Here is a 25,194-nt window from a genome sequence, read left to right as displayed (position 1 = left end):
GTTTGATAAAATTCACCTGTGAAGCCATCCGGTCCTTTTCTTTGTTGGAAGAATTTAAATCACCGTTTCAATTTTATTACTTGTGATTGCTCTGTTCATATCTTCAATTTCGTCCTGGTTCAGTCTTGGAAGGTTATACCTTTCTAAGGATTTGTCCATTTCTTCCATGTTTTCCATTTTATTGGCATAGAGTTGCTTGTAGTAGTCTCTTATGATGCTTTGTATTTCTGCAGTGTACATTGTAACTTCTCCTTTTTCATTTCTAATTCTGTTGATTTGAGTCTTCTCCTTTTTTTTTTTTCTTGATGAGTCTGACTAAAGGTTTATCAATTTCTTTTATCTTCTCAAAGAACCAGCTTCTAGTTTTATTGATCTTTGCTATTGTTTTCTTTGTTTCTATTTCATTTATTTCTGCTCTGATCTTTATGATTTCTTTCCTTCTCCTAATTTTGGATTTTGTTTGTTCTTCTTTCTCTAGTTCCTTTAGGTGAAGGTTAGATTGTTTATTTGAGATTTTTCTTGTTTCTTGAGGCAGGCTTGTATTGCCATAAACTTCCCTCTTAGAACTGCTTTTTCTGCATCCCATAGGTTATGGACCATCGTGTTTTTGTTGTCATCTGTTTCTAGGCATTTTTTGATTTCCTCTTTGATTTCTTGCTTATGTAGTAACATATTGTTTAGCCTCTCTGTGTTTGTGTTTTTTACGTTTTTTTCCCTGTAATTGATTTCTAATCTCATAACGTTGTGGTCAGAAAAGATGCTTGATATGATTTCAATTTTCTTAAATTTACCGAGGCTTGATTTGTGACCCAAGATGTGATCTATCCTGGAGAATGTTCCGTGTGCACTTGAGAAGAAAGTGTAATCTGCTGTTTTGGGGTGGAATGTCCTATAAATATCAATCAAATCTATCTAGTCTATTGTATCATGTAAAGCTTGTGTTTTCTTGTTAATTTTCTGTCTGGATGATCAGTCCATTGGTGTAAGTGAGGTGTTAAATTCCCCCACTATTATTGTGTTACTGTCGATTTCCTCTTTTATAGCTGTTAGCATTTGCCTTATGTATATAAGGTGCTCCTATGTATGAGGTGCTCCTATGTTGGGTGCATATATATTTATAATATTTTTATATTATAAATTATATAAATTTATATAAATTATATATATATATTATATATATATTTGGAATATATATATATAATATATAAATTATATATTTATAATTCTTATATCTTCTTCTTGGATTGATCCCTTGACCATTATGTAGTATCCTTCCTTGTCTCTTATAACATTCTTTGTTTTAAAGTCTATTTTATTTGATATGAGTATTGCTACTCTAGCTTTCTTTTGATTTCTATTTGCATGGAAAATCTTTTTCCATCCCCTCACTTTCAGTCTGTATGTGTCCCTAGGTCTGAAGTGAGTCTCTTGTAGACAGCATATAGATGGATCTTGTTTTTGTATCCATTTAGCAAGCCTGTGTCTTTTGGTTGTAGCATTTACTCCATTCACATTTAAGGGAATTATTGATATGTCTGTTCCTATTACCATTTTCTTAACTGTTTTGGGTTTGTTTTTGTAGGTCCTTTTCTTCCCTTGTGTTTCCCACTTAGAGAAGTTCCTTTAGCATTTGTTGTAGAGCTGGTTTGGTGGTACTAAATTCTCTTAGCTTTTGCTTGTCTGTAAAGCTGTTGATTTCTCCATCGAATCTGAAAGAGATCCTTGCTGGGTAGAGTAATCTTGGTTGTAGTTTCTTCCCTTTCATCACTTTAAATATATCATGCCACTCCCTTTTGGCTTTTAGAGTTTCTGCGGAGAATTCAGCAGTTAACCTTATGGGAGTTCCCTTGTATGTTATTTGTCGTTTTTCCCTTGTTGCTCTTAATAATTTTTCTTTGTCTTTAATTTTTGTCAATTTGATTACTATGTGTCTCAATGTGTTTCTCCTTGGTTTTATCCTGCCTGGGACTCTCTGCGTTTCCTGGACTGTTTCCTTTCCCATGTTGGGGAAGTTTTCGACTATAATCTCTTCAAATATTTTCTCGGGTCCTTTCTCTCTCTCTTCCCCTTCTGGGACCCCTCTAATGCGAATGTTGGTATGCCTAATGTTGTCCCAGTGGTCTTTTAGACTGTCTTCATTTCTTTTCATTATTCTATTCTGCGCCAGTGAACAGAATTCTGTTCTTCCACCATTCTGTCTTCCAGGTCACTTATCCGTTCTTCTGCCTCAGTTATTCTGCTGTTGATTCCTTCTAGTGTATTTTTCATTTCAGTTGTTGTAGTGTTCATCTCTGCTTGTTTGTTCTTTAATTCTTCTAGGTCTTTGTTAAACATTTCTTGCATCTTCTCGATCTTTGCCTTCATTCTTTTTCCGAGGTCCTGGATCATCTTCACTATCATTATTCTGAATTTTTTTTCTGGAAGGTTGCCTATCTTCACTTCATTTAGCTGTTTTTCTGGGATTTTATCTTGTTCCTTCATCTGGTACATAGTCCTCTGCCTTTTCATCTTGTCTGTCTTTCTGTGAATGTGGTTTTTGTTCCACAGGCTGCAGGATTGTAGTTCTTCTTGCTTCTGCTGTCTGCCCTCTGGTGGATGAGGCTGTCTTAAGAGGCTTCTGCAAGCTCCCTGATGGGAGGAACTGGTTGTGGGTAGAGCTGGGTGTTGCTCTGGTGGGAAGAGCTCAGTAAAACGTTAATCCGCTTGTCTGCTGATGGGTGAGGCTGAGTTCCCTCCCTGTTGGTTGTTTGGCCTGAGGCGACCCAGCACTGGAACCTACAGGCTCTTTGGTGGGGCTAATGGCAGACTCCAGGAGGGCACATGCCAAGGAGTACTTCCCAGAACTTCTGCTGCCAATGTCCTTGTCCCCGCAGTGAACTGCAGCCGCCCCCTGCCTCTGCAGGAGGCCCTCCAGCACTAGCAGGTGGGTCTCCCCTGGGGTCACTGCTCCTTTCCCCTGGGTCCTGATGTGCACACTAGTTTGTGTGTGTCCTCCAAGAGTGGGGTCTTTGTTTTCCCCAGTGCTGTCAAAGTCCTGCAATCAAATCCTGCTAGCCTTCCAAGTCTGATTCTCTGGGAATTCCTCCTCCTGTTGCTGGACCCGCAGGTTGGGAAGCCTGACGTGGGGCTCAGAACCTTCACTCCAGCGGGTGGACTTCTGTGGTATAAGTGTTCTCCAGTTTGTGAGTCACCCACCCAGCAGTTATGGGATTTGATTTTACTGTGATTGCCCCCCTCCTGCCATCCCATTGTGGCTTCTCCTTTGTCTTTGGTTGTGGGGTATCTTTTTGGTGAGTTCCAGCGTCTTCCTGTCAGTGATCGTTCAGCAGTTAGTTGTGATTCCGGTGCTCTCGCAAGAAGGAGTGAGCGCACGTCCTTCTACTCCGCCATCTTGAACCCTGTTCCCGTGTGTGTGTTCTTGTGTGCATATTAATTTAATGAGCTAGGTTACACAAGCTAATTTTTTTAAAAAAACCTTTTTATTATAGTGTATAGCTCAAAAGAGTTATTGGATATAACCACTCTCGTGTTTAAGATATAGATCATTTCCACCCTGATTGTCTCCTTCACTTTTTATTTTGAAAATAACTTCAGACTTACAGAAATATTTCAAGAACAGTACAAGAAGTTCCTGTATTCCCTTCATTCACTTTCCCCAATCAACATTTTAGCATAATAAGTTTCTCATTCTCTTGGTCTCATATTATTATTATTATTTTTAATTATTGGAGCATAAGTTGCTGACAATGCCCCATTATTCCTAAATATTTCAATGTGTTTTTCCTAAATGATAATACTCTCTCTTACATAACCTCAGTTCAACCATCAAAATCAGGAAATTAACATAGATAAAATACTATTATCTAATCTTCAGACCCCATTCAAATTTCCCTAGTTGTCTTAATAATGCCCTTTATAGCAATATGTAGATATTATTTAAATATTTATATTAAAAATAAATATTTGTTTATATATGTTTTTCATATATTATACATATTTACAAGTATATAAGATATGTATATACTTATATATAATATATGTAAAACTCATATGTAAACAAATATTTATTTATACCGTCCCCTCTGGACCAAAGTTCAATCCAGGATCACATGTTGCATGTAATTATCACATCCATTTAGTGCCCATTAGAGGCACAGTTCCTTGTCTTTCATGACCTTGGCATTTTTGCAGAGAATAGGCTAGTAATGTTGCAGACTGTCCCTCAATGTGGGGTTTTTAGATGTTTCCATGCAACTGAGTCCAGGTGCTGCATTTTGGTGGGTGCATCACAGAAGCGCTGCTGTGTCCTCTGTGTACCCATCCCAGGAAGGCACCATGTCACTTTGTCCCATTACTGGTAAAGTTAACTTTGCCACTTGGTTAAGGTGGGGTCTGCCAGGTTTTCTCATTGTAAAGTTACTATTTTCCCCTTTAAAATGATTAACTCTTTTGTGGGAAGACACTTTGAGGCAATCGAGAGGGCCTGTTCCTCCTCAGATGCTCACCCACTAGTTTTAGCGTCTTCGGCATCTGTTGGTTCTTTCCTGAATCAACTATTTCTATGAAGGTTGCCAAACGGTGACTGTTTCCATCATTCCTGTGACAGTTACTAACTGGCATCTAGTGTGAGAAAGAGCTTTCCCTTCTCATTTATTTATATGGGTATAGACTCATGAATTCTTATTTTATTCAATGAATTATAATTATTTTTATTATTCATTTTGGTGCTCAAATTGTGCCAGATGGTCCTTTCAACTGTCCCTTCAGTTGTCTCCTGACTCCTGTACCCTTTTGACAAATCTTCATCATTTTGTGAACATTTCCTTACTTTCTGGGGCAACAGATGTTCCAGGCCCACATATACCTTTCCTGCCCCAGCCCTAGATTCAGCCCGGCCCTGTCTCCAAGGAGTCTGGTTCTTTTTGTTGGAGGGTGGTATTTAGGTGGGTTCATTGTCACTGGGATGTTGTTGCTTCTGGATCCTCTCAGAAGACAGGGCCGGGAAATGTGTGTGGACACACACACGCACTCACACCTGCATCAGTATTTACCTGTATATAGTAAAAAACCCTGAGTTCACAATGAAGCTTCCCCTTCCAGCTGAACACTACAGACAGAGTTCATTCTAACCTAACTCCCTTCTCTGGCAGTGAGAGATCCGCCCCCGTTTCTCCATATATTTCATTTGCTCGTTTCCTGCTCTGCTGCCCCTGGGCCTCCGGCCAGGCCGGCTTCTAAGGCTCCGATCACTTCCCTGCCCCAGCTACTTCCTCTGCCCCCTGACCACTTCCTTGGCCCCAGCCCCAAAGCCCCACTGGCTCTGGCCACTTCAAAGGAAGCGCAAGGAAAGAAAGAAAAATGATACGTTTCTTAAAGAAAAAAGGAGAAGGGAAGGGAAAAAGGAAGAGCTGATCGGATTTTAAGGAGACACATCCTGGGGTCCATTCCAGGTCAGATGGCTAAAGAGGGATTTCTGGATCTGAAGCTTTTCTCCAGGGCTCTTCCCCAACTTGCCTGCGCACCCCCCTTTCCCATCTCATCAAATGGCAGCGACATCAGCCACGTTGGAGTCTGTGATTCTTAGGAAGAGGTTTGGGGGAGAGGAGGTGCTTAAAGATTCAGACCAGGCTTGAGGGCAGAAGAAAGACCAAGGAAAGCATCTCAGGGGCTGGCAGAGGTGCGGGAGGGCAGAGGCAGGGTGGGAGGAGGTAGCTTCCAGACCGTGCGAGGTGGCCAGGCCTGGGCGGGGAGTCCTGCCCTTGCTGAGCTGATGTCTGAGTGGAGGAAATGCTGCTGGAGGCGGGGATTGGGCCTGGACAGCCAAGTTCCATATCCTCGCTCTGCTCCATCAGTGCAGCTGCCTCTGGACGTGTGGGAGCCCCACGGCTGGGGACTCCTGGGCTTCGGCTGAAGCCCGCCACTGCCTCTGAGGCCTCCGACACCCTTCCAGCCTCCACGGGCCCAGGGTCTCCCCACTGGGAAAACAGAAACAGTAATGACACCAGCGCCTCCCACCCCGCCATTCTCGTCACAGCAGACAAATGGTATTGTCTCCCTGCTTCAGATCTTTCTAGTGACTTTCCCACCGACTTGAAAGAAACGCTTTGCTATAGTTGGGATAATAAGCACACTGCCCCACCACCACTTCTGCACACTTTCCCATTATTTGTAAAATTTCCACAATGCTTGTATATACTTTTCATTTTAAAACGAAGCCTGGCAGAGCCTGAGGAGAAGGTGCCGGGCAGCAGCGTCTTCCTGGAGCCCCCTTGCTGGCTTCCTCCCAGGGGCCTCGCCTTCTTTCAGTTCCCCATTAAGTGACAGCAGACAGCACTGAAGTTAAAATTACCCTCTGGGAAAGTTTGGCCTGCGGGGTGCTCCACCTTCCCCTGGAGGGTGTCTGAAAGTCAGAGCCCGGGAACTAGTTCTGGAAACACCACATTTCTCAGAGACTGCAACCCTGAGCTTCCAACAGTCTGGACATCAGCTGTCCTTTGTTTTTTTGTTTGTTATTTTTTGCGGTACGCGGGCCTCTCACTGTTGTGGCCTCTCCCGTTGCGGAGCACAGGCTCCGGACACACAGGCTCAGCGGCCATGGCTCATGGGCCGCGGGATCCTCCTGGACTGGGGCACGAACCCGTGTCCCCTGCATCGGCAGGCGGACTCTCAACCACTGCGCCACCAGGGAAGCCCCTGTCCTTTGTTTTAAAGACCCTAGTGGTCTGGGGCCTTGGTGGGGCAGCCCTGTCCCCTTGGTCTGCACTTTCCCAGGAGTACTGTACCTGGACGAGCACAGGCGCCAAGCCGTAGAGTGAAGGGTTCTCTCCCTGCAGAGTCCAGTTCAGCAGCCCACATCGCAGTGTGGGAAGCTACAGCTTTTCAACTGTGAAGTCCCTTTTAGGCACTGCACACATGTCTCAAAACAGGGGTAAGGCCTGTCATTAGCTGCGCAAGGCACCTGGGGGACTATGTGAGGCTGAACCTAGCAGGGTCCCCTTCCTTCGAAAACTTATAAGCTTGTGGGGAGGCAGGCACGGCCGGGCTTGGCAAGGCGCTGTCTGCAGGGACTCCCTGAAATGATCTTGCTGGATATCACCTGGAAATTTCCATAGACCTGGCGAGAGGAGGCAAGGGAAGAGTTAGGTATCTTGTTTCACGATCTGAACTAACCACGTTTTTTTTCCTGCATCACTTTTGGTGATGAACATAAATTCATGTCCATTCAGTCGATCCCACAAACCATGAGGGACGTCTGCTCTTTGCCCCACACGTCGTAAGTTCAGAGCCGACTTAACGCAGGAATTGCTGCTCTGTGTTTTTCAGATCAAGCTTCTGCTCTGTGCGCTGGGGATCTGCCACAGAGAGAAGAAATTTGTTCCTGGTGGTGGGAGAGTTGCCGCAGAGCAGAAATCCCATCACTCCCCTAGGGACACCACCCTGGGGGGCATCTGTAACTGTGAGGGCCGCTGTCTGCAGCGAACGGCTAGCGTGGGGCTTCAGGGTTTCCTTCTCTGTTTCAGAATGACTTGGTGAATCTCTTCAGGAAGGCAGCGGCTGTGGAATGAGGAATTGAAATCTGGTGGCCGTTAAGGATCCAGGGCAGCCCCCTGCCCCAGAAGCATGGCCGGTCCCCCTCCTGGGGTGAGGGCTGCCCTTGCCTGCAGGACACGCAAGCCTTACTTTCCCACAGCTTCCCTGGGCGTCTTGTCACCGTGGGCTCCGTGGGCTGCTTCTGTGCTGTGTGTCTCACGTTCGAGCCCAGACCCCCTCCAAATCCCCTGGCTTCCGGTGGCGTTTGGAGGATGGAAGGCACATCTGCATGATGGGAGGGTGGGGGACCACCCCTGCTTCCTCCCTATGGGGCTGGCTTCGCGGAAGGCCTCAGCCCCGGCCTGGCAGCCGTCTCTGCGTCCTGCATCTGCCCCCCTTATGCTTGGATCAAGAGGGAAACTGCTCCCCCACTTCGCAGGTGTATTCCTACACCCTGTCCACTAAGTCCTTCTGAAATCCCCCAGGCGAATGTGGCTTCTGCTCCCTGCCTGGACCTGACTGATACACATGACAACCTTGTAGTCAGACATTTTACTTTTTTTTTTTTTGCCGTACGCGGGCCTCTCACTGTTGTGGCCTCTCCCGCTGTGGAGCGCAGGCTCCGGACACACAGGCTCAGCGGCCATGGCTCACGGGCCCAGCCGCTCCGCGGCATGTGGGGTCCTCCCCGACCAGGGCACGAACCCGTGTCCCCCACTTCGGCTGGCGGACTCTCAACCACTGCGCCACCAGGGAAGCCCAGACATTTTACATTTTAAAGTGTTGGAAAGGCATCACCTTTGGCAGATCAGATTGAGGATGAAGGAAGGGGGTGCTCCCCTGCTACCTACCCTGCCCCCAGCCATTGCTCTGTGTCCCCAGTCCCAGGACCACATAGGGTCCTCTCTGACCATCTCTCCCCCTGACTCATCCTGACCCTAATCCTGCAAGTCCATGCAAGCACTAATTGCCAAGCATCCCACGACGGCCAGGCCCTTTGGCACCATCTGGGGACACGACAGTAAGCAGATCTGGCCCCTGACTATAGGCTGCATGGGCAGGCGGAATCACACTTGACCAGGCCCCCATCCCCACGGGGCCCCAGTCCTCCTGCTGGCCCACGGTCAAGGCACTGTCCACTTGGAAACCCTGACTCCCACTCCTGGCTTTGACTTGGCCATCCTGCCTGACAGAGGGCCTTTCTCGGCCCAGCTCAGGAGTGAGAAGGCCGTGCCGGGGCTGCTCCTTCCTAGGCATACGGAGCCTCCGACCCACCTGTCCAGACTGCACTCCTCACCCCCATGAGTGGGGCTGGGATTGGACTCAACCCTCATTCTCTACCTTCCTGGGAACCTGGGCCACCTGGGCAGCCAGCAGCAGTGGTTCACCAGGCCCCGGCTCCCTGGCCTCTGTGACCAGTCCAAGCACACGCAGTGTCCCAGCAGCTCTGTCTCCGCGCTCAGCACCCGCCCACCTCCTCCCTCACTGGATCCATAGTGTTCAGATGAATTTTAGAGTGTTCTGTTCTTCTGCACGCTTAGTACCCCAGCGTATTTCATCAATTCTAAGGTGTTTATTTTGTCATATTAACATCTCCGAAATCGGTTGTACCCGCAGCTTGATGGTGTATCTTGGTTTATGCTTTAGCTTTTAGCAGTACATAAAGTAATAGTGTCTCAGCATTGGTGCATCTAAATTGCCATAGCTCATGTGCTCTCTCAAACGCACATTCCCCAGACATCTTCCAGCTGAGAAGCCTTTTCCAGACTCACACATGAGTCGTTTGACTTTGACTTTCTTTGATACTTTCACATCCTTTATCCATACGCCTAATGGCTTGTCATCCATTAGCTGTAAATTCTTTTGACAGAATGACACTTGTCACGACTGCTTTAACTGAATCAAGTTCATCGACCTTGTGTCGTGTCAAATTATTTTTGTTATTCCGCTCACTTTGGGTTTTCAACCTATTTAAGTTACTTTTTAGAAGGCCCGGCCTTTTGTTAAACTCTACTAATTTACTGAATAGCTTAAGCCACACGCTGAAACAGAGACGTGCCCTCACGTACAGATTTATACGTGCGTGCATTGCATCCCCCACACAAATACATGTGGAGAGAGAGACGAGGGGAGACAGAGAGGCAAGTGTGGAGCCTGAGTGAAGGTGAGTGACGGAGAGACAGAGTCTCTGAAGGCAAACGCATCCTCACCGCTACTTGGGGTTACCACCAGGAACTGGGCTCAGGGACAGGTCTGAGTCCTGGTCCATTCCCAGATGTCTGCATCTGTCCCGGTCTGGGTCGTCCTGCCTTGTCTGCTCTCCCAGCCCCACTTACCTGTGGCCCTGATGACCTCCCACGTCAGTGCCAACTGTGCCGGAACAATAGGCACCTGACTTGAAGGTGGGCGAGTCAAGACGATCCAGCCTCGCTCAGCCCAGACCCCACCGACCTGGGTGGGCTTTCCAACGTGCACCCTATTTCCCTATTCTCCTTTCCCATGGGCGATGGGTCCCAGCAGCAGGCAGCCCCCGGAGGAGCAGTTGGGCCCCTGACCTCCAACTCCAAAGATAGCGCCTCCTCATCTCATTTCTAAATCACATGAATGTCATTGACCTGTTAGCTACTATGATAATGGGGGTGACTCATAGGCACTTAGTGATAGGACGTGGGGGGCGCTCTGCTCCTTCAAGGCCTGGGGAGCCCCACCCAGAAGGGGAGCCTCTTTGGGGCTCATCCCTATACCCACCAGCAGCCTGATCTCTTGCTTCTGTCCAGCTGACCCCGGCTCACTGCTCTTCCCTAAAGCCCAGCTACATCATTCTCCTCCACCTGGGGCTGCAACCTCACGCAGCATCTTCTTGGCTCGATGAGGAACACCCGGCCTTACACTGTCCCGTTTTGCCATCTGTGCCAGGGGAGGGAGAAGTCCTCTGGGCTTCTGACTGGGCCAGTGGGGAGACAATGGTGCCGTACCTTGAGATGGAACACCAAGGAGGCGCGGGGCAGGGGACTGGACAGGGAGGATGGACAGGATGTTGGGACATGTTGGGTTAGGAGCAGTAGGGTACAGCACTGATGAGACCCTAAGCCTTCTGCTTGCAGTTCTCCCATCCTACCCTGCTGCCAGATAGCCCACCACGGGGAATCACAGAGGTGGGGCCTTCATGTGGGCAGGGCTTCAGCAGGGGCAGGGCCTCAGTGGGTGGGGCTGGCTGCCGAGGGGCGAACTTGAGTTTCCTGCTAGAGCCACCAGGTGATAAGAAGGAGACCTGGCCCCAGGGCATTTGAACAGCCCAGTAGAATTACCCTCCTGCTCTTCTGTCATCAACAACAGAGATACAAATCAGGGAAGATTTTTGTGCTGCCTCAACCATTTTCTGAGTTTTGACAAAACAGAATTATATCAAATGAAAAATATAAAAATAAAAGCAAAACAATTGCTATAATAGATTTTTCCCCGAGTTTAAAAATAAATGATCTTGGGGGTGGGGTAATAACTCCCCCCACCAAACACACACAAACATACACACAAGAGGTCTAGAAAAAATATTCTAAACTATTAAAAATAGGTCTCTTGGGGTTGTGGGAATACAGGTGATTTCTTTCTTTTTTTTTTTAATTCTGTATTTAAATTGTTTTCCATAATGAAAATGCATGACTTGGTAACATAATACTTTTAAAAATAAAAGTTTTTTTTAAACTGAAAGAAAAAAGTCTTTAAAACTGTCCTATCTGTGCCTTTTGCAGAGTGGCTCTTAGGGGCTGTGAGGGTGTGGGCGTCGCAGGCAGGCCCTGCGTAGGAGCCCAGAGCTTCTTCTGGATTGTGGTCACTCTAGGCCTCGCTGGTCCCTGCTGCAGGTGGCCTTTGTGGTTGGGTGATGTTCCAACCAGTTCAATGTGCTTCTGCTTGGGATTTGTCCTCAGGCATCCGAAGGCGTCCCCATGAGGTTCTTCACCAAGCTGGACCAGCTTATCGAGTTTTACAAGAAGGAAAACATGGGCCTGGTAACCCACCTGCAGTACCCTGTGCCACTGGAGGAGGAGGACGCCGGCGATGAGCCAGAGGAGGAGACAGGTAGGAAGGGACGGACGGGAAGGTGCCTCCGGGACCCTGCCTGCCATCTGAGTCCCATAGTGAAGTTCTGGGGTGTTTCTCTCACTTCAAGTGCTTGTAGATTGGGTGGGTCCGGTTATCAGAGGGAGTGACATGGTGGTTAAAGACCAATTAGGAACACAGGCTCTGGGTTCAGACAGACCTGGGTCAAACTTCCTGCACCCCATATTCTCAGCTGTGTGACCGTAGGTGAATTACTTAACCTCTCTAAACCACAGACCTCTCTTAAAGAGACACTAAAAATAATATCTACCTCTCAGGGTGTCATCAGAGGAGTCAGTGTAGATCCCAGCGCCTAGTACATAGTAAGCACACAATAAATGCAGCTAAAATCATTGTCAAAATAATTAGCTGAATTTTGCTGTGAAGAGAATGAGGAAGGAGATTGTTGCACCAAGCTGGAAGGATGAGAAAGGATGTTTCTTTATATCATCATTAAAAGAAAATAAAGTACAGCCCCTAAAAGGTATGTGAGAGTCAGTCCTGCTGTTTAAACAGGGGAGGGACAGACTAATAGAGCGAGCGTCGGGCAGAGAGGCAGTGCAGCCAGGGAGCTCCCCTTCTCTTCCCCTCAAAAGTTCATGTCCTGAAAGAAAGCCCTGACATACATAACTGAACCTCTCAACTGGTCAGGGCTCCTCCTAAGTCCCAGGGCTTGGAACCGAGACCCCCGGCGTCTCCCCTGAAGGACAGATTAGACCAGAGGTGTGGGGTGCCCGGCCTGACTCTGCCCATCCCTGGCTGCTGCCCGCCACGTGCTGGGCGTCCTTGCAACCTCCTCCGTGGGCCACCCTTCCTCCCACCTGCCTGGAGACCCACCGTGAGCGATTGCACAGCTCATCGGCAGCCTCCTCTGAGGGTAAACTCTAAAGAGCCATCTCACCAGTTCCTGGAGGAGACGAGGGCCAGGCAGAGTGTTTCAAAAGGAGCGCAGGTCTGCAGAGGTGAAGGGGACGCAGGCAGCCGTGTCCCTCGTCGCCTCCCTGGCCCAGTAAGAGGCGCCCTCAGCTGTGAAACAGGCAGAGCCGACATGTCCACGTGTGAGTCCAGGGTCACTCGCCAGTGCTGTGCCTGGGCCGTGTGTCCCCCAGCTGCCCCCAGGAGCCCAGGCTCGGCCTCGACACCGAGAAGCCATCATGCAGAAATGCCCTCTGCACTTCCCTCTCATCCCCCACGCCAGCTTTTCTGTCCCTCCGGGCACAGCCATCTAAAGAAAGACCCCAACACTAGAAAAAGACCCCCCAAAAGATCCGGAAAGAGAAGCACAATCTCAGGACGGCTGGCTTCCCTTCCCAAAACAAGACCCATTGTCTGCTTGAACCCAAGCGTCTTCCACCCCAGTCCAAGGGGTCGGATTTGGCTCAGGTCTTCTCAAGGCGTTGCCAGTCCCCATGGGGCTCAAAACGGGATCATAACCCTTGAAAGAACCCCAAGCCAGGTGAGGAAGTGAAGGAACGGCTCATCCTTTAAAGAGAACGTCCCCGGGCAGCTCTGTGTCCAGAGCCGTGGGGCAGCCACCCCGTGTGAAAAGACGCTCGGACAGGAGGTTGCGGACCCCAGGGGCTCAGGACCCTCACCCATTTGTGGTACGTGCAGGATGGAAGCTTTCAAGGTGAACGGGCGGGAGTCCCATCTCCCAGGCCAAGTCCAAGTCATTTGTTTCATATCTCAGTTCCCTGGGTGGAGGGAGCCCCTCACTTCCTTTCATTGTCTCTGGGGGTCTGGAGGGAGAGAGAAAGAAGGACAGAGGCTGGAGAGAAAGGGCAAAGAAAAGGGGGCCAGGGTGGGAGAGAGAGGGGCAGTGTGGCCGGACCTGCCTGCTCCCCGGCCCAGCTCCTCCCATGACGGGAGCCCAACCTCTGCTGGTCCAGGGCCCCTGCTCTGCCCCGAAGACGGCCGTCCTGCTGAGCTCCTGGGGCTGCTGTCTCCAGCCGTCCGCGGCCAGCAGCCCTGCCCGGCGTGGCCATCGGACCCCAGCAGGCGTTTGCAGAGCTCCTCAAGGGGACAAACTCTGCGTTGGGCCCCGGGGCAGAGACCACCAAGACCAGGTCCCTGCCCTTGGCAGGCTCCCTGTCTAGCCCAGGAGTCAGCTGGCAAGGGAGCGGGGCCGGGAAGGGACAGTGCGGGCACAGACGGGTCTGTAGCTGGGCGCAGTGGCCTGGACCCCACGTGGCGGGTGGACAGGATCACCGCACAGAGGGCGGAGAGGGTGGGTCACGTGCCCCTCTCCGCAGGCGGTGATCCTGAGGGAGGGAGCGGTCAGCCCAGACGGCACTCCTGCTCTTGTCTTGGGTAGAAGGCGTCCTGTCTCCCCCCGAGCTGCCACCCAGAAACATCCATTTATCTGCCGGGCCATGTGAGGCCAAGGAGGTCCCTGTTTCCAACGATAATCCTCGAGCCACGGAGGTCAGCCGGCCAAGCCTCTCAGAGACGTTGTTCCAGCGCCTGCAGACCATGGACACCAGTGGGTGAGTCCCCACCTGGCAGGCCCCATGACACCCAAGTAGCTCACCCTGTGCTGTCTCCTGGAGATGCCGCTTCCACACTAGGACAGGTTGCTCTGGAGCCTGCCAGCCTCCCGACGGTGGGTCTGAGGGAGCCCAGCTCGCGGGGCAGCTCTGGCTGCATGGGCACTGGATGGCCCTGCTCAGGTGCTCCATGTCTACCAGGCCCTGCGGCATGGCAGGAGCTGTTTCTGGAATGATGGATGGTTCTCTGCTGCAGATGGCATGGCCCTGCTCCAGACTTCAGGGGCCTATGCTGTGATTCCCTTGCTGGGGCTTGCTGCGAACTCACATGGCATCTTTTCCCGTCCCAAAGACTCCTCCCACCATGCGGTCCACTGACTCAGATGTCCCCAGTGGAGGAGCTGCCTGCACTGCAGCCTGGACCTGCTCTGGGCCCCATGCAGAGGAGGCCAACTTCCTTGTCACCGGGAAATGGGTCAGAGCAACTGTTCCATGTGTGGTGTAGACTGTGAGGTCTACACCGCATGCCACTCCTTTCTTTGTGGTGGAAGGAGTGAGGTGCAATCCTTTTAACACTTTGTTTCACCTGCCCTGATCCAGGGCTCTCAGAATCTGGCCCCGTATGTGGTACCAGACTAGTCCATGTTGATGAGGTCCTGCAGCCCCTTCGCCTCCCTCAGCAGGCCCAGGCTGGATGATGGGAGGTGGAGGTATGGCTGGGAGGGGCGTTGGTTATTTTGCAAATCAGAGGCCCTGACTTTAACACAGGCCAGGGGATGGCTTCCACAGGGAGGACGCTCCGTGAGGGGAACTGTGTCCCCAGCACCCAGCATGTCACCTGGCACGGAGTTGGCACTCCCTAGATCTGTGTTGAATGAATTAATTAGTACACAGCCATCTCCATGTGTTAAAAATTGAAAAACATTTTTTTTGTTTCTTCATGAGGAAAAGACCCTCCAAAGAATATCCTATTGGCAGGGCTAATGCAACATCTCCAGCTTGAAAGATTAATTTGAGACAGCCAGGGCTGCTCACCTACCATCTGATTTAGCCAAATACAAAGCAAAGGCCTGAAGATGCACACAGCCACCAGTTGCTAAGATACCTGGTGTTTCTATACTTCCACCTTGACGTTTCCTCTAATTCTTCCCCGGGCCGGCCGGGTTACATTCTCTGCACGCTCCTGGAATTCCTTGTGCTCTCCAGGCCCGCCGGGTTATATTCTCTGCACACTCCTGGAATTCCTTGTGCTATTTCTCAAGAAGCTAAATATCCAGTGCTTTGGATATGTTGAGCCATTACCATGATTATCCTGATGTATGTATCCATATAACAAATGCTTATTAAAATAGTTCAGGCAGAGCCTGTTGTTTACTTTCCTTGAGATTCTATTTCTCTCCAGGTTTAGGTGTTAAATGCAGGGCAGCCCTTGAGGAAATAGGCAAGGATGTACAATGGTGCCACTGCTGCCCATCACCTCCTGACTCTCCCACGCGGTCTATTGGCTACATCTCCTTGTCAGTCCCTCCTCTCTAGGGACAGGTCTTCTCTAGGGACTCAGGGCCCAGTGGGGCAGGACAAGGTGTTCAGCCAAGCCTCCACGCAGCCTCCTGAGAGGGGGCGGGGGCAGCTGAGGGGAAGCTGGTGTGGCTTCTCAGCTAACAAATGGCAATGGAACTTGCCTAAAACTTCTGCTTGGAGATGGAGGTGTGTGGGTGGAGCACATTGGAGGGACCATGGTGCCTGCCCTCAGTTCTCTTCTGGGTCATGCAAAACTAAGCTTCTGCCTTGTGTTTGCAAGTTAATCTGTGTTGCTTGTAAAATAGCTTTGTACACAGAGGACTGCCTTTAGATTATTCTTAATTATAAGACAACCTGCACAGTCTTTTGTGCAAGTTAATTAGATCTAATCAGTTAGGTCATAGTTAAGAAAAGACTACTGAGTAAAATCAACCTTCTCTGATAAACAGAGTTTAACGTCTTTATGTCAACACTTTTCTACAACAAACATTTTAACAAATATCGCTTCCTAAAGCAAGTACTGATGGTCTCAAAGTTAAAGTCAACAGGCACGAGAACTGTTAAAGTACATATCTTAATGCTGTAGGAGAGATTTTTCCTTTTCAGCAAAACAGACTGAGGCAGAAACTGGATTTTTTTATGGTGTCAAGACTCAGAATAAGTACAGATTAAACTTAAATATTATGACAACTGGTACATAAATAGTTGCTGACTTCTCAGGCTAAATAAGTCAAAATGGCTAATCTATGTCTTTTCGGCCTTTCATTGAACAGCTGTTGCTGTTCAAGAGCAACAGCCTTTCATTCTTTCAAGGATCCTAGAGAAAAAACAACCCTGTGACCTCTAGCTTCAACTCGATTGCAAGGCTGGAGCAAAGCTATTTAAGGCTTGTATGAATTTTTTCACACACGTAAATCAACATCCTTGAGCCTCCGTTTCCTTGTTTGTAAAATAGGAATAATAGTAATATCTGGCTCATAACGTTGATTTGCGGATTAGAGGGAAAAAAGAGCATAAAGGGCTAAGCAGAGTGACTGGTATGTTATGCTCAGGACATACTTGCTGTAATTATAATGTTCATTATTATAGGAACAAAAGCTCAAAAGTTATCCAGGAAAAAATGCTGCTGGGTGATAGAATGTAGAGGTGCGATCAGACCTCAGGGGCAGCCCTGGCGCGATGCGGCCCGGGCTCTGCCTCTGCTGGGCCATCCTGTGAGAGGCGAGGGCAGGTCCTGCCTCGGGCCCATGTGCTTCATCCGTAGTTGAAAGGGACTGGACCAGACCAGGAGCAAGGGCTGGGGGTGCAAAGGCCCGGCACCTAGGCTGCCAATACCATACCCCCAGCCCCATCACTCAGCACAGAGACTTCCCCTCGGAGCCTCGGATGACTGGGAACCTCCCTGACACAGAGTTCCAGGTGGCCCTTGGCTGTGAACTTGGAGTTCGCCTGTGAGCTGTAGCCATTTGCCATCTCTGGACTAGAGCATCCCTCAGCGCTCAGATCCGATCTTTAGGAATTGATGAAGCAGGAAAACAAGTCCTCTGTACATTTTCAAAGCTGTTCTCTCTCCTTTTCAACGGATAAACATTTCCCATCCCCAGCCGGTATCACTTCCTTCCACCTATAATGTTCATTATTATATATTAATGTTCATTATTCCCAGCCTCCACTCCTAACACTTTCCTTCACTCTTTATGCTCCAGCCTCACAGAATTTTTGTTCCTCGAGGCTGGCCTCATTCCCACCTCAGGACCTTTGTACTTGACATCCCGCTGCCAAATAGCTGGATGGCTAGCTCCCTCTTGTCACTGAGGTCCCAGCTCTGCGACTGCCTCAGAAAGGTCTCCTTGACCCCCAAAGGACACTAGCACCCTCCCACCCAACGTCTCTCTAGCACTTTTCCCTATTTTATTTTGTCATGATGTTTACTAAAATTATCTTTTTATTTACAGACTTAATCTACCGCTATACTTCCTTACTAAGACATCAGCTCCAACAAGGTCTAAAGAGCAGGGACTTTGTGCATTGTGTTTATTGCTGCATCCCAGCTCCCAGAATAGAGCTCAGGGCAGGCTCTCCATACATATTTGTTAAGTGAGTGAATGAATGAATGAATGGATTGAAGAACTGTTCCAATCAAAGCAGTGGGTGGGTTTAGAGGCAGCCTCCCTTGGGCCCCTTTACTCTTGTCTGACCTGATCTCCACCCCTTCAGTAAGACCCAGGGAGCCTGTCCAGGTGTGCGAATGTTCTCCTGGGGCCGGTGTCTCAGCTGGAGACGCTGAGAATTCAGATTTCTTCTTCTGCCTGTTACTGCTGGTGTCTGTCGTTTAGGAACCGAAGAAGCATGTTGTTATCTCTCCTTTTTTTTTTTTTCAGGCTTCCAGAAGAGCATCTGAAAGCTATCCAAGATTATTTAAGCACTCAGCTCACCCTGGACTCTGATTTTGTGAAGTCGGGCTCCTGCAGTCTGCCTCATCTCAAGAAACTGACGGCGCTCCTCTGCAAGGAGCTCTATGGGTAATGGCTGCTGTGAGGATAGGAGAAGGGGGACCGTGGGTGAGAGAACTAGCTCATTAGGGTGACCCCTGCACTTAGCCCCGGTGTCCAGCTCCGGGTAATTGGGCTGTGGGTGGGGCTTAGAAATCTGGTTGTTGGAGGTTTTGTTTTCATGGCATTTGAACTTGGTGGTTGTTGGCTTTTTTTTTTTTAACGAAAGTTAATTCGAGGCCAGTTGCTATGGGAAGGGGTGGGCGGGAGTACACCGCCAGCCCTTCCACACTTGCTAAGGATCCAGAGGCTACAGCTTTTGCTGCCATTCGTCTTTCTTGCTGCAGCCGGCACATCTGATAAGCACGTAAGGGCACCAAGAGGAGATAAATTAAAATCAGCCTATTTTCTACGTGGGTGGTGATGGCTCAAGATTGCCAGTGACGGCAGGTTTTTAAAGTGAGCCGATTCACCAAAACTTGAGTGTTCTGCTGTTGAATTCACTGAAGGACCAATTGGTAAAAATTCCAGTTTCTTTCAGTGTTTTAATTTCATGATGTGCTTTAATTTCATTACCATTAAAATTAAGTTTAATTACATTTTAATTGTTAAAAGTGCAAACTTAAAGCTGATACACTCTCTGAAGAATTGACAAAAGAATTTTTTAAATGCTTGAAAAAATAGAAAATCACATTTAAAAGCATCTGAAAGAAATCACAGGGACCCAAAACAATCCCATGGCAAATGAAAGGTCAACATGTTGGTTGGAAAAATAGCATTTCATGTGGGTGAGGTTTTATCAGTCTATACTGTTTTGTGTTTTATTACATATACAGCAGTTTCAGAATTCTTTTGTCAGTTTCTCTGGCGCCATATCTATCTTAGCTTAGTTTCTATGCAAACAAGAATCTTTCATCAGCAGCAATCAATTTGAACTTTCCTTCTAAAGGCTCTTAAAAAGCACAGTCAGTACATTTGGTAAATTTAACGAATAATTTCTTTGACAAATCGAGCCCTCATCAAATTGGCCAGTCAGGTTTACTTTCAAGGAATTGGCTTTCAACTAACGCAGTTTCAGCCAATTGGACCCAGAGCCATCATTTTTGTAGATTTCCACAGAGTTATTTCTCCATGTGATGCTGTTGTTATAAATCATTTATCACTAGGAAAAACACACACACACGGCACTTTCTTTTCCAGAAACACAATTTCATCATGACTGGTAGCGAGCTTTTATTTCTGCTCCAGTGGAAATCCTGTTCTTTGCTGCTTCCTTGTCCAGAGGAGCTATAGCTTTAAGTCTCTCCACAAGTTTCACCCAGTACACTCAGAACATTTCCCCAACACTGCTTTGCTACCTGGACTTTCCTAGAATCTGGGTCACCGCATCCTTATGGTGACAGCAGCTTCCTCAACATAGCTAGTTCTCTAGTTTCCCACAGGCCTTTATTTACTGAACAGTTAACTTCGAGTTAGAAGTAGAGAGACCGCGTGATGTTCTAAATTCCCCCCAACATTTGTTTGTCTTCACTTCATAGGCAAAGTGATAGTCAGGCTTGAAGACGCGGTTAGTTATGGACTTTTAGAAAATCTTAGGAAGAAATTATGTTTCCCATCCCCCTGCAAACCCTGCAGATGTTGTTCCATGAAACTAACTATAAACTAGTAGATTTCAAACTGCTTTGATTGGAACAGCTCTTCATTCATTCATTCATTCACTCACTTAACAAATATGTATGGAGAGCCTGCCCTGAGCTCTATTCTGGGAGCTGGGATGCAGCAATAAACACAGTGCACAAAGTCCCTGCTCTTTAGACCTTGTTGGAGCTGATGTCTTAGTAAGGAAGTATAGCGGTAGATTAAGTCTGTAAATAAACAAGATAATTTTAGTAAACATCATGACAAAATAAAATAGGGAAAAGTGCTAGAGAGACGTTGGGTGGGAGGGTGCTAGTGTCCTTTGGGGGTCAAGGAGACCTCTCTGAGGCAGTCGCACAGCTGGGACCTCAGTGACAAGAGGGAGCTAGCCATCCAGCTGTTTGGCAGCGGGATGTCAAGTACAAAGGTCCTGAGGTGGGAATGAGGCCAGCCTCGAGGAACAAAAAGTCTGTGAGGCTGGAGCATAAAGAGTGAAGGAAAATGTTAGGAGTGGAGGTTGGGAAGAGTCAGGTGTAGGGTGGTCATATTTAGCAAATAAAAACACAGGATGGCCAGTTAAGTCTGAACTTTAGATGAACAGCAAATACTTTTTTAGCATAAGTATATACCATGCAATATTGGGATATACTTGCACTAGTAGATTATCCATTGTTTATCTGAAACTCTAATTTAACTGGGTGTCCTGTGTTCTATCTGGCAACGCTAGCAGGAGCCACATCACACAGACTCCCAAGGCCTGGTAGAGATTTTCAGGATTGTGCCATAATCTGAGTGGAGACTGGGTCTTAGGAGGCAGACCCAAAGCAGCAGGCAGTTGGGAGCTACTATATTTGTGACCTGATGGTGGCCCACGAGAAGGGAAGCAAGAGGAGGCAGGGATTTGTGTCTGCTTTGCATCCTGCTGAGTCCTGGGTTTCGACAGTGCCTGGCACACAGGAAGAGCTGATAGATATTAGCTAGATGACCCAAGGCTTGGGAGCATGTGGGTGCTGAGAGCTGGTGTGACCCGGGGCGTGTGTGGATGGTGGAGCTGGCAGATGGATGTAGGGTGGGGGGAAGACGAATCGAGGTGACCCTTGGGTTTTTGGTGCGAGCAGCTGAGTGGTGGATGATGCCAGTTACTTAGATGGGGAAAGTCAAAGAGGAGGGGGTGGAGGAGAGGCATCTTTCTCTTAGCTACCATTGGCTTGAGGCGGTATTAGACATCCTGTGAGTTGAGCCACCAACCAAGGATTTAGTTCTCGAAGTTAGAGCCCAGGAAACGTCAGGGGTAAGGGTATATGTCTGGGAGTCATCAGCATGCGTTGGCACTTGAAGCTGGGAGATGAGTGGGGTAAGGTCACCACAGGGGGGAGTGCAGATGGAGGGGAAAGGGGGCCCAGGGTAGACGTTGAGAGGTGGGGTGGAGGAGAAGGAACTGGAACAGGGTGCTGAGGATGGTGCCAATGGTGGCCAGTTTTGTCCACTCAGACCACTTGGCCCAACACAAACGCCAGGGTGAGGATGGGAAAGTCACAGAGAACTGAGTGAGAAACAGTGCAAGAGCCTCCTCCGCAAAAATGTCATTACAGTGTCAGTACCTGTGTCTGAAAGAAGGAACTTCCGCAGCACAAAGGCTCGAGGAAGATTTGTAACCCTAAGTTAGATTATCTAGAACCAGACAGAAACTTTTCCAGAGAAAGAGAATAAAGAATTAAGTCTCCAGAGTCTGGAAATACTTGATACCCCATGAAGTGGAGAAATGAGGAGGATTGTAAGTAGAAATTTAAAATAAAATGTCTAAATGTCGGAGAGGTTATTGTATCAATTAACTGAGAGCAGGGTAAGGATTTTGATAAAGAAACCAACCAACCAAAACAAAAATACCATCATTATAACTGCTTCATTGGAGGCCATAAAATGAACCCATAGTTTTCAAATCAAACTTGAAAATCAAATCACAAAACAGAGCAGAGTGTCAGGGAAGTATATATAAAAAACATGAGAGGGCTTCCCTGGTGGCACAGTGGTTGAGAGTCCACCTGCCGATGCAGGGGACATGGGTTCGTGCCCCGGTCCGGGAGGATCTCACATGCCACGGAGCGGCTGGGCCCGTGAGCCATGGCCGCTGAGCCGGCGCGTCCGGAGCCTGTGCTCCGCAACGGGAGAGGCCACAACAGTGAGAGGCCCGCGTACCGCAAAAAAGCATATGCCAAGAATGTGTGATTAAAAATCGATAGTCTTTGGAAAGAGGGCATAGAGATTCAACTTATAGCTGGTAGGGTGGGCTCTCCAAGAAGCAGGGAAAAAATGATGTGTAATTGATGACTAAATATATAAAAGAAAAAAATGTTTCCAGGTTTATAAAGGAGCTAAATCCAGCTATTGAGAAGCCTCATAAAGATCCAATGACAGAACTACCAAATAACAGCACCAGAACCTCTTCTTATAATCTTCTAAACCACACGGGAAGATGAGCTCGGAAAGTAAATAGTTAGGAACAGCACCATTAGTTTTACAAATTACAATACTTAATATTATTCATACTCCTTGATGATATAATAAAAATTCTGAAGCAATATCTCCAAGGAGAAGACTACTGACTTCTCCTTGGGATTAACTCAACCTAGATATCATTCAAGAGCCAAAGGAGTCTTTGCAGATTTAAAAAATTGGTGAAAATGTACTAATCACAAGGCTTCACTTCAAAAAGTTTCCAAGAATTTTTTTCCAGTAATTTTAGAGTGCTGGTAATCCTAAAAATAAGAACCCAGCAGCCTACTGAGCAGCCGGATATGAATACACCCAAAGCAAAAGTGTTCATTCTGTGTTCCCAGAACACAGTATGATGAAAATAGAAATAAATAACAAACTAGCCACAACTACCCAACCATCTGGCCTTTCTTGATCATCTCCAATCACAGCTGAATTAAAGAAGACACTTGACACAATGATAGCCTACGTGGGGTAGGTTTGGAAACCCGGGGTAATCAAGCCTCTGTATATCAGAACTCTAGATGATGCAGCCAAAGCACTACTTGGAGGAAAAGCCATAGCTTTAAATGCTCTGTTATGGAAAGGGAGGCATAGAACAATAAGTCAAGCATACAGACTTAATCCAGGCTCTCAGTCTCCTGAAGGCATCATGGGTCATACCCTGATTGCCTTGATATTTCCACGGTCACGCAGAGTACTGGAAACAGTAATGTATTCAATATTCGTGAACAAAGATTGCATGTGTGCCTACTACGAGCCTCACACTGTTCCAGGGGCTAGAGATACAGCAGTGAACAAAACAGAGTCTTTAAGAAATCTCTGTTAAGCGAATGAACAATAACAACAACTGGAAAGAAAAAGAGCAGGGGGAAAATAGTTAAAAACAGAAATAAATTAAGAAAAAGTCAATTAAGGAAATTTTAAAAATTAGAAATGTAGTAGATTTAATAATTTGCATTAAAGATTTCCAAATCAATAAAGAGTACAGTGTGCAATTACGTGGCTACAAATCTTCAACTTATAATTAAATGAAACAAATATTTTATGTGAAATATGAAATGTAAAAATTACCATGTATACCCTCTTTGAACTTTCAAGGAATAATAACCATGATTTATAAATTATTCGGGAATGACAAAAATCACCTAATTCAATATTCAAGAAAAGTACAATTCAAATCTGAAAACCTAATCAAGATAATAGCCTGAAATAAACTATATCCAGTTTCATTTATTAATATAAATGTATAATATTTCAGTAATATTCTAGCAAATATAATTTAAGTGATATGAAAAATGTAGGTTTTATCTAAGAAATCACTGTAAGTGTGAGTCAATATAAAGAAAACACTAATTTAGCAGGAGATTAGAGATAAGGGAATCCTTTGCATAGATGTACTAATAGACCTGATAAAAGTCATTTCTAATTTTTAAAAATCATTTTTTAAAAAAGACTAGAAGTATCCCTCCTTAATAATGCAATATGTGTCAATGTAAAACCAATTACACTTAACAGGGAAACATTAAAATCATCCCATTAAACATTTTAATAAAAGAAAAAGAGATGCCCATCATCACCTGATTATTTAATACTGTATGAGAAATTTTTGCTAAAGCAAAAAGAAAAAGAAGCAAAAAATCAGAGAAGAAAAATTTAAGAAAACAACAAAGTATCAGAATGTTGCTTCTGAGTCTGGAGTTCCCCGTTAGGAGATACTGGATGTGCTAGCTGGAAACTGAATGGGAATCTTGGGGAAATTAACCATCTCTCTGAGACCAAGGTGGGAGGAGCCTCTCCTTCTGGGAGGGCTCCCTCAGGGGGCCTAGGCCCCTTCTGGGCTGTGTCTGGGCTCTGACCTGCCTGAGGACTGCAGCCCTCCCTGTCTTTGCTCCCCATCTTCCCTTGAGGTGGTGACCTGAAGCTGAGACAAGCTTCCCAGGGACCCTGCTGATGGTAACTTCCCTGGACAAATCCTTTCTGTATGATAAGACCAGTTCTTAAGTCTTCCAACTCAAGTCCCTATGTGTCTTTGGTCATTCTGACCCTAACCAACACCTCCAGACACGTCTGAGAGCCAGATTTCTCAAAATTTTACCAAGGTTAGAAATACAGAGATAACAGCATTATTCTTAGAAAATCCTAAAGATTCAGTTTGTGTATATGTACTTGTGTTTTTAAAATAATAGTTTTAAAGAGGAGAACAATGAGGGAGATCTATTTGATGGTAAAGCATGTCCTGAATTAGTGCTTTAGAATTTCTTTTTTTTTTTTTTTGGCCTAGAATTCTTTTATGAAATGACAGTTTAAACAGAATACCACTATGTTAAGAGAGTAGCTCTGTTGGAAGTGGGAAAGAAACTGAGAACCCTGTCTGCCTGGCGCTTCCTTCCCCCTCCCCAGGCCAGTTACCTCCCCCCACCCCATCCTTGGCCCCCAGAGGCGTCCCAAGGATGGCCAATCAAAGCCAGTAGGCTACAACACCATCCTTGCAATGGTGAGATGTGTCAATCTATGAACATGACATTGCCTAGTACATATGAGGCACTCCAGAGTTTTCATTGAATGAATGATATGAATTCTGAAAGTAAATCCTATCATATTTAAGATGAGCTTGTGCAATGATCTAGCCCAAAAGAACTGTGGAAAAAAGAGTAAGTGCAGTTGAGTGAAAATGAATAGCAACATGGAAAAAGGTGAACTTATTTCCACCACATATTTTTTTTTAAATTCCAGATGAAGCAAGGAACTAAAAAGATATAACAACAACCCCCCAAAACCCTGTTTATAACATAACTTTTAAAAGAGTGGGAAACCAATTTAAAGTGAGCTACTAATTGCTCACGAGTAAATGCTGATAAATTTTTAACTAAGGTAAGCAAAAAAATTTCCAAGGAAAAGGTGAAAAATAGAGCAATAAAAAACTATAAAGCACT

General features: G+C 46.9%; 1 protein-coding gene across 1 annotated transcript in view; it reads left to right on the top strand.

Moving 5' to 3' along the window:
- INPP5D (inositol polyphosphate-5-phosphatase D) overlaps positions 1-25,194 on the top strand; it is a 130,763-nt gene that overhangs the window by 52,083 nt on the left and 53,486 nt on the right. Inside the window, exons 3-5 of the mRNA XM_089916206.1 lie at positions 11,457-11,607; positions 13,943-14,114; positions 18,017-18,157. Of these exons, the coding sequence (XP_089772332.1) occupies positions 11,457-11,607; positions 13,943-14,114; positions 18,017-18,157 (464 nt within the window). The remainder of the gene's footprint in view (positions 1-11,456; positions 11,608-13,942; positions 14,115-18,016; positions 18,158-25,194) is intronic.

This window comes from Delphinapterus leucas, chromosome 8 (assembly GCF_059928025.1).
Source record: "Delphinapterus leucas isolate spDelLeu-1000000601 "Yukka" chromosome 8, BTC_Dleu_Yukka2, whole genome shotgun sequence".
Taxonomy (NCBI): Eukaryota; Metazoa; Chordata; class Mammalia; order Artiodactyla; family Monodontidae; genus Delphinapterus; species Delphinapterus leucas.
Note: the sequence above shows the minus strand (reverse complement) of the source record. Positions and strands in the feature narration are given on the sequence as shown.